This window comes from Oncorhynchus mykiss, chromosome 9 (genome assembly GCF_013265735.2).
Source record: "Oncorhynchus mykiss isolate Arlee chromosome 9, USDA_OmykA_1.1, whole genome shotgun sequence".
Taxonomy (NCBI): Eukaryota; Metazoa; Chordata; class Actinopteri; order Salmoniformes; family Salmonidae; genus Oncorhynchus; species Oncorhynchus mykiss.
The window spans coordinates 62749450-62759344 of NC_048573.1; the positions used below are offsets into that span (position 1 = coordinate 62749450).

The 9895-nt window shown below is 42.6% G+C and overlaps 1 protein-coding gene across 8 annotated transcripts in view; it reads left to right on the forward strand.

Annotated features, from left to right (window-relative positions):
• Window positions 1-7453, forward strand: part of LOC110532604 (pleckstrin homology domain-containing family G member 5) — a 117103-nt gene extending 109650 nt beyond the window's left edge. For all 8 annotated transcript variants that reach the window (XM_021616644.2, XM_036988625.1, XM_021616646.2 and 5 more), the window contains 3 exons: window positions 3173-3449; window positions 3627-4706; window positions 5525-7453. In XM_021616644.2, coding sequence (XP_021472319.2) covers window positions 3173-3449; window positions 3627-4706; window positions 5525-5534 — 1367 coding nt within the window. In that variant the 3' untranslated portion in view covers window positions 5535-7453. The remainder of the gene's footprint in view (window positions 1-3172; window positions 3450-3626; window positions 4707-5524) is intronic.
• Window positions 7454-9895: the final 2442 nt, after the last annotated feature.

A 9895-nucleotide genomic window follows, 5' to 3' on the forward strand; every position in this document is an offset into this window, starting at 1 on the left:
TTGCCCAATATACTGTGTATTCATTCAATAAAAATAAGCAAGTGCCATTTAAGATAAATGTATTGAAACCATAATATCATGGAGCACAATCTTCAAAAAGCCAGTAACCTCAGCAGTGGTGCTTGTAGAAGCCTAGGACTGCAATGGCATAGCCTTGTTATGTTCGTTTAGCAGATAAGACATTCTTATTTCCCCAGCCTATTTTATAGTAAAAGAAAGATGTAATATAACAGAATGAAATGAAGAAAGTTTCCAGTCTGATGATCATCTCGAGTCTGGAACAGTTATTCTCAGTGATCATTTGAAACGGGCTCTAATTGGCGAGTTGAAAGGAAAACATTTAAGGGTTACAAACCAAAATCTGTTGTCTTTTAGATATAAAGACGTTCGATTTAGTTGGAATTTGGAATTTTCCAAATGTATTAACAATTCCACATTGAACATAGATGAATTACGACCATGACATCTGTTGGTGAGTAGCCATATGCTTAATGATTCTGCTGCAAATATGTTCTTTGTCATTATCAAATTGCATATTTTTTTTTGCATATTTTCAGTGTTTTTAATTTTTAAATTTTATTTCACCTTTATTTAACCAGGTAGGCTAGTTGAGAACAAGTTCTCATTTGCAACTGTGACCTGGCCAAGATGAAGCATAGCAATACGACACATACAACAACACAGAGTTACACATGGAAAAAACAAAACATACAGTCAACAATACAGTAGAACAAAAGAAAGCAAAAAAGTCTATATACAGTGAGTGCAAATGAGGTAAGATAAGGGAGTTGAGGCAATGGCCATGGTGGCGAAGTAATTACAATATAGCAATTAAACACTGGAATGGTAGATGTGCAGAAGATGAATGTGCAAGTAGAGATACTAGAGTGCAAAGGAGCAAGATAAATAAATGAATAAACACAGTATGAGGTAGGTAGATAGTCCATCTGAAAACAGCCCATCTATGTACAGCTGCAGTGATCTGTGAGCTGCTCTGACAGCTGGTGCTTAAAGCTAGTGAGGGAGATATGAGTCTCCAGCTTCAGAGATTTTTGCAGTTCGTTCCAGTCATTGGCAGCAGAAAACTGGAAGGAAAGATGACCAAAGGAGGAATTGGCTTTGGGGGTGACCAGCGAGATATACCTGCTGGAGCGAGTGCTGCTATGGTGACCAGTGAGCTGAGATAAGGCGGGGTTTACCTAGCAGAGACTTGTAGATAACCTGTAGCCAGTGGGTTTGGCGACGAGTATGAAGCGAGGGCCAACCAACGAGAACGTACAGGTCGCAATGGTGGGTAGTGTATGGCGCTTTGGTGACAAAACGGATGGCACTGTGATAGACTGCATTCAGTTTGTTGAGTAGAGGGTTGGAGGCTATTTTATAGATGACATCACCGAAGTCGAGGATCGGTAGGATGGTCAGTTTTACGAGGGTATGTTTGGCAGCATGAGTGAAGGATGCTTTGTTGCGATATAGGAAGCCGATTCTAGATGTAATTTTGGATTGGAGATGCTTAATGTGAGTCTGGAAGGAGAGTTTACAGTCTAACCAGACACCTAGATATGTGTAGTTGTCCACATAAGTCGGAGCCGTCCAGAGTAGTGATGCTGGATGGGCGAGCAGGGGCGGGCAGTGATCGCTTAAATAGCATGCATTTAGTTTTACTTGCGTTTAAGAGCAGTTGGAGGCCACGGAAGGAGAGTTGTATGGCATTGACGCGCGTCTGGAGGTTAGTTAACACAGTGTCCAAAGAGGGGCCAGAAGTATACAGAATGGTGTCGTCTGCGTAGAGGTGTATCAGAGAATCACCAGCAGCAAGAGCAACATCATTGATGTATATAGGCAAAAGAGTCGCCCCGAGGATTGAACCCTGTGGAACCCCCATAGAGACTGCCAGAGGTCCGAACAACAGGCCCATATGATTTGACACACTGAACTCTGTCAGAGAAGTAGTTGGTAAACCAGCCGAGGCAATCATTTGAGAAACCAAGGTTGTCGAGTCTGCCAATAAGAATTTGGTGATTGACAGAGTCGAAAGCCTTGGCCAGGTCGATGAATATGGCTGCACAGTGTGGAACCTGTCTGTTTCAGGGTGGTTTTCGCCTAGGCTAACCAAATCTAAATTGCTCTAGCAATTTGCAAATTAGGCTAGGCGGAAAACAGACTGGAAGCAATTATTCCAGAACGGCAGCTCGTTGTTGGACACATTGTCCTACTTAAATCAACCAGTCCATTTACAATTCTGTCGTCATTTGGCAAGGAATGTACAGTGCCAATTTTAGCATGTAAATCTAGGTTGGGCAAACTCCATTTTTTTTATTTTTTTTGGCATGCCAGCAAAGCCACAACAAGACATGTTTTGCACTATAAACGTGACAAACGTTGCCTCACTTTAGATTTTGCAGTGACGTAGTGGCCCCATGAGTGACAGAACACTCAGCCAATCACGGCACAACTAGAGAACATTACTAACCCCTACTCTGTATTTTCCATTGGCTGCCCCACCACCACAGAAAGCACTGAGCTAGGCTGAACACCTGCATTTTGGAGCTGCCTTACTCAAGAAATCAAAAAAGAAACCATGCTTGTATGCGGCTTTGTTTTTGATTACATTGTTTGAAAACGGTTATATGACACGTATCAATGCCAAACTAACATGCAAAACAGGCCACAAATTGTAGCTTGTGTATCCCATTAGTTAGATATGTTTTTATAGGAATTTATTTCTGTAGGCCTAACGGAAGCACTCAGCACGTGTGTGTGAAGGGAGCGGTTGAAAGGTAAATTGAGTGAATGAGACAAGGAGGGGAAAGGGCATTTGTGGGAAGGACTGTGTGATGCTTGTACATTTGCAGGGCACAAAAAAGTATAAACCCATGTACAAATGGAACACTACAGTCAAAGCAAATTAACGTGGTCTTCAAGACAGCATTTCACTTGCCTGTTCGGGCAGCCACATCACTTTCCACCAAGTAGTTTTCTCTTGTTAAAAATTGAGCTTTGACGTCTGTTCAAGTACTGGATCACTCATGTCCATCCCTACCTTCTGGCACTCATGGCACGCTCAAGCAAACGCTCAAATCTGAAAGATTTGAACACCTGCAATTCAGCCCAAACTAGCTCTATTTACTCAATAAACATCATGATGATTCCCTGTTCTCTCTTCCTGTAGGGTCCTTAATTATCATCTACCTCAATGAGTTCAAGAGTGCCGTGGCAGCCTACACATTCCAGGCCAACAGCGCCACCCAGGGGCGAAGCTGGGTAGATGCCATCTGCAACGTCCAGAACCAGCTCGAGAGACTGCGGACTGAAGAGGTTCTCAGGCAGCAGACCACCTTACAGCACCGGCTACATGGAGAGGAAGAAGAGGAGGAGGTGGTAGACGAGAGTAGCAACTCCACCGCCAGCTCTCCCGGCACAAGACACAAAGACGAGCAGGGACCAAGGTACAAACCCAAACCACTACTTAGCTACAGAAGAGTGAAGCACTACTAGAAGGACACTGTGTCCTTCCTTCCGTCATCAGTTCTGTGCAGAGATGATTTAATGTCAACATTATACATTATTGTTAATGTTATAATTATTCTCATCATTCTAACCTTTTAGTTCTCTTTCTCTTCCAGTCATTCGGACGGCTCCACAGAGACCCTGTCAGTCATGGACATAGGAGAAGACTTAGGAGGGCACCCAGACCCCTCTGCCCCACACACAGACCCAGGCGGACCCTTAGAGAAAAGCCTAGTTACCCAACCTATTGGCCCTGAGCCCCTGCACTGCCACCCTGCTAGCCCCCTGGACCCAGACCGGGACCCTGAGCAAGAGCAGGAGGGGGGTCTGGAGGGAGGGGAGGGTCAGCTGGAACCTCAGTGTCGCTCTCTGTCCATGGATAGTGCCTACGGTACCCTCTCCCCAGAGTCCCTCTTGAGAGAGCTGGACCTGCAGACACGGCCAGGCCAGAGCGATGGAGAGGAGACCGAAGAGGAGGGAGAGGTGGAGAGCCACGATGTGGGTGTGAAGTTGGACAAGAAGGTGGAAATGGAACTGGTAGAGGAAGGAGGAGAGGAAGAGGATTCAACCTCGCTTTGTTCCCAGCTGTCAGTGGTTCAGTCTCTGAAGCCTCGGCGACGCCCCCCGGTGACTCCCCGCCTCCACTGCTTCCAGAGCCGAAACATCAAGTCCCGTTCAGAGGACAACCTCCTACAGCTTTTCCACGACAACGTCTCTGTCTCCTGGATACACACCCGCAGCCCTACAGTCCAGGAACAATCAGAACACAGGAGAGAACAGGCGGATTGCCTGGCCCATAGTAAGAGCCTATCAGAACTTGGCCGAGCCCGTGACCTCACTGGGCTGTTTCAGATTGACCTCGACTCAGAACAGACTGATGATGACTTCCTCACCCTGAGCATGCCCTCTAGTAAGCTATGTGACACCCTGAGGAGGGCAGAGGCCCGCAAGAGGGCTCTGGGTGCAGCTGAGGCCTGCGAAGGCAGCAGGAGCCTGGCCAACAGTAGCGGCTCGGCGGTGGCGCCATCTGGAGGACAGGAAGGGAAGTGCAGTAAGTCGTTGACAGCCGGTGGCCCAGAGGAGCAGTCATTGGCCAAAAGCAGAAAGTCCCCGGCCCAGCAGCACAAGAAGCTGACCCTTGCCCAGCTCTATAGGATACGCACCACCCTAGTGCTCAACTCTACGCTCACCGCATCGTAAGTCACAGCTCACTTTATACTGGGTATCATCTCTGTACGTGGATGTGCTCTTTTCTATTTAACCTTTTTATTAACAGGGAGTCATGCTGAGACCAAAGTCTCTTTCACAGATGAGCCCTGTATTGCAAAATAATATACAGATCAATACAATATGAAACTCAAGAGGTCCAAAACACAACGATAGACAACAAACACATTTGTCATTAAAAAGGTCCTCAATCAGCCATCTGAAATGACTTAGTGGCACCAAATCATCATATTTTAAAGCTGATTTACCTGACTCTGTAGAGACCGAAGGAATTTTCAGAGTTAGTAGCTCGTACGTCTAAAGGTTAGTGATGTCAGGTAGAGAGCAACGCATCAATCTACAAGACTTCAAAGAGGGCCATCCTACTTTCTGATACAGAATGCAGTGATGTGTACTGAACCTCCCGTCTGTTGTAAAGTGTAGTGCTCTGTGATAAACTCCAGTCTTTGGGCTTCCATGTGTCATTCTAAATGTAGGCCTATAGTATTTGATTATATGAAGTCTCTGCCAAGATAACACAATTCAAGCTATGATTATTTGCGCTAAAATCACTACCGAATTACAAGCATCAGAGGAACTCTTTTAGCCAAAGTTAAAATAAAAAGTTGTGTTTTAGGATACTATCTGTATTGTTAGGAGCTAGTATCATAAGCATTTCGCTGCACCCGCTATAACACTTGCTAAACTATTTCCGCGGCTAATAAACTTTATTTTGATCTGTTTTACTGTGTTCAATATCGAAGTCCTTGTGGTAATCAACCCCTGTTGTGTGGTTTTGTTTTTCTAGGGAGGTGTAACCACTGACAGACAACCAACCAACTAGTGACACCTGAGCATGAAGAGGAACTACACTTGGTGGTGTCTGCGTGGAGGGGACTGAATTCCTTGACACAAATGCACTCTCTCAGATGCCTTTTCCCTTTATATTGCCTGTTGGACAGTGTCTGCTGCACAGTTTTGCTATCTGACAATAAGAATATTATTTGCTGTTGCATTTGGTTTCAGTTTATTGCGAGGGGAAAGGCAGAGAGACATTTAAATGCTTGCACTTTGAAACGGACGGACATGGCGTTGAGGGGAGCCGAGGCTGGGACCTTTGGGTGGACTGGACAGTTACTGGTGTGGGGTAACACTACCGGCCACCCAATTAAAGGAGACTGTAAGAGGGGTCGTCCAGGCATAGATCTACCTGCTTCATTCTGCTATGGACCGGACTGGATCAGAGAAGATGTAAGAAAGGCTTGGATGGCCCAAAAACTCTTAACTCTTAAGTTATGAAAAAAAAAGTGCACAGTTCCCGAAATATACCTGCTCTGTAGAATGTGGTTGAAAATACCGGCTCTCTAGAATGTGGTTGAAAATAACTGCTCTCTAGAATGTGGTTAAAAATAACTTTTCTCATGAATGTGGTTGAAAATAACGGCTCTCTAGAATGTGGTTAAAAATACCAGCTCTTTAGAATGTGGTGGTTGAATTGCAGCATTTAGGATGTCATGGTATTTGTACTCCTCCTGGTTCGCTTTTGACAAAACAATACATGTTGCACAATGGTATCTTTGTGTTAAATAGAAGAATCACAAAGGGAATTACTTTACATTCACAGTGCACACTTTGAATTTGCTATGTGTGTGTGTGGGGGGGGGTTATGTCTGTGTTTGAATGAAACATTGTTCTAAACTCCTGACTGAACCAAAAATACTTCCTTCGTGATTTCCATCCTCTGTGAGTAATGACAACATACCCAAAGATGTAAAGACCTGACTAGCCAGTAGATTTCAAACTAAAGGTTAACTTACAAGTGTTCAAACAACCATAACAAACAGAACATAATGTATTACTGTATGTTATCAACTGCTGTGTGTTTTCAAATGTACACAGGCAACTATTACATTTTCAAAGTGGCTGCGTTTAAGACATGGAATATTCTCTGGGCTTTGTATTTTCTACTGGGCTGCTGCAGCCATTTTTTCAATGAATAGTGGTTGTATGATTTAACTATGAGATGATGATGATCTGGTTTTCCATTCTCAGATGAACCCTTGGTTATTGGGTGGAATGGAGTTGTTTTGAGGAAACATTACTGCACCAATGTAGAACGACGTGAGCATGCACTCACAACCTGCAGCCTACATTAGAACAAACAGCAGCAGGTAGAATGTGGTGATTGTAAAAAAGCAGTCTACACTAAAAAGTATTCCATGTCATGATGAGCTTGGAGCACTTTTTGAGACATTGGATATTTTGTGTTTATTTAATGTACAGTAACTTAGAAACTGAAAACAATGGTTTGGTGTTGCATATTATTCATGAATGAGTTTTCTTTGAATGGTTTTCTGTCCACACTAATAGGAGAAGTGATTTGGCGGCAGCATTGACCACCATAGTAGACTAACATGGTCTAACTGACATGCAGCTTGTTCTTATTGATGATTTAATGAGTTGTTGAAAAACCCTCCTTGTCAAGTGTTTCCCAAACTAAATAGTTTAACATTTGTTTACTTCTAGTTTTTGTTTATTTGTAATATTTATTAAGCTTGCTATGTTTATATATATATAAATTCTTTGATTTTATGACTTGTACATTTTGTCTTAATATTTTATTTCTTGTTTTTCATATCAGGAATGATGAATCTACTATGTACCAAAACCATTTGTTTTCCCTTTCAGGAATGTCTCTAAAGTGTCTTACCAAATAAAAAATGATCATCAAATGTTATTGGTCAAGTACACATATTTTGCAGATGTTGTTGCAGGTGCAGGTAAATACTTATCTTTCTGGCTCCAACAGTGCAGTAATACAAAACAATACACACATCCCAACAATACAGGAAATAAGAAATATCAGAACGAGCAATGTCGGAGTCCAGAATGAATATATACACTGTGCATTCTGAAAGTTTTCAGACCCCTTGACTTTATCCACATTTTGTTAAGTGACAGCCTTATTCTAAAAAAAAATGTTTTTTATTCCCTCATCAATCTACACACAGTAGTACACCATGATGACAAGCAAAAACAGGTTTCTAGAAATTATTGCTAATTTATAAAAAAAATGTAAAGTATTCAGACCCTTTACTCAGTACTTTGTTGAAGCACTTTGACAGCGATTACAGCCACACGTCGTCTTGGGCATTACGCTACAAGCTTGGCACAACTGTATTTGGGGAGTTTCTTGAATTCTTCTCAGCAGAACCTCTCAAGCTCTGTCAGGTTGGATGGGAAGCGTTGCTGCACAGCTATTTTCAGGTCTCTCCAGAAATGTTTGATCGAGTTCAAGTCCGGGCTCTGGCTGGGCAACTCAAGGACATTAAGACTTGTCCCGAAGCCACTCATGCAATGTCTTGGCTGTGTGCTTAGGGTCGGTGTCCTGTTGAAAGGTGAACCTTCACCTAGTCTAAGGACCCGAGGTCTCTGGAGCAGGTTTTCATCAAGGATCTCTCTGTACTTTGCTGCGTTCATCTTTCCCATGTTCCTGCCGCTGAAAAACATCCCCACAGCATGATGCTTCCACGACCCTGCTTCACCGTAGGGATGGGGCCAGGTTTCCTCCAGACATGGCACTTGGCATTCAGGTCAGAGTTCAATCTTGTTTTTATCGTTCCAAAGAATCTTGTTTCTTTGGTGTGTAGTGGAGTACACAATGTATATCACATTCTACATTTACATTTTTAAAGAGTAGTGACCTGACTATTGGGTACCCAATTTACAAAATTATATTGATTTCCTCACACTGTAAGCAGTCTGTGGACAAGGTATGACAGCAATCCATGGTTTGGTTTAGTTTCCCTGGCACAGTTTCCAAATGCTAACGGTTTAGCATGGGACCGATATTAGCATTTTTCGCGCATGTCCAAATCATCCAAAAGTATTATAGTGAAGCTCAACAAATTCACTTAGATGTTTTGAACGCAATGCGCTAAAATGCTAATATCGGTCCCATGACTTGAATGGAATTTGGTAATTTGGGTGAATCTCTTTAACAGCAAAGTTGCATGGTTTGAGGATTCACTGACTGGCTTTGAGAAGGGATTTTTTATGTTCTTATTTAACAGCACTGAGTGGTCTGTGTCTTTAAAAGTCTGAAATGGAGTCCAATCATAGCCTAGTAACATTACTGGACGAGCCATTAACATCACATTAGTGTTCTTATGAACTGCCAGCAGATGGCGTTACAAATCTTTGGTGTTTCATCATTGTATTTCACCAATATTAGTACCAGCGAGAAGCATGATATTTATGCTATCTAGCAACGACTAAAATGGGTGGATCCTTATGTTTACATCTCTACATACATGTGTCAATTGAGTTCATTGTGTATAGCACAATACCTCTTCGTTTGAGGTAGGTGTACCATTTACTAAGTCTGGATCCTCTTATTAGGCGGCGTACAATTGGCCCAGCGTCGTTGGGGTTTGGCCGGGGGAGGCCGTCATTGTAAATAATAATTTGTTCTTAACTGATTTGCCTAGTTAAATGTTAAAGAAAAAATAAGAATTATTATGTGTAAGATGACAATCAGAAAGCTTCCGAATGTATTTTCAGAGTTTGGCTGATGTTGCTGTTTTTTTTAAACATTTGGACAGTGTGACGGGTTGAAGAAAGTGTTGGATTTGTGGTTTTAGCCTGGGTGCCGGTCTGTTTCTGCTGTCTTGCCAACCACTTACTGTATGTGGAATTGTCATGCTTGACAATGACAATGGTGTAGGCAAAAGCACAAACAGATCAGCGACAAAGCTAGTGTTTGATTATTTATGAATCAAGATCATCTTTTATATTCCTTTACAGAGACAGTTCCTGCTGAATCAGTACAGATGTAGGATTTTAATTTGAGCCAGTTTGCTACAGCAGGAAAATGAACCTGCAGCAACAGTCGATGTGAATTATAATGTGGATTTTTCGTAAGGGAAAATCAAGTCTCTGAAATTTGTGGAAATTACAAACATCTAATACATTGCAGGGAAGTTCACCTGCAACAGGATGATCCAATTTAAGATCCTACATCTGAATGAACTCATGATGCATGATGAGATCATACCATATATTTCTGGCTGACTAACCTCTCCTTCCTTTTCCTCAGTACTAATCCTCAGCATATGAAACATGTCCTTTCACTGCTGCATCCACATATTCCCATAACAAGACACATTGTTTTCATGTG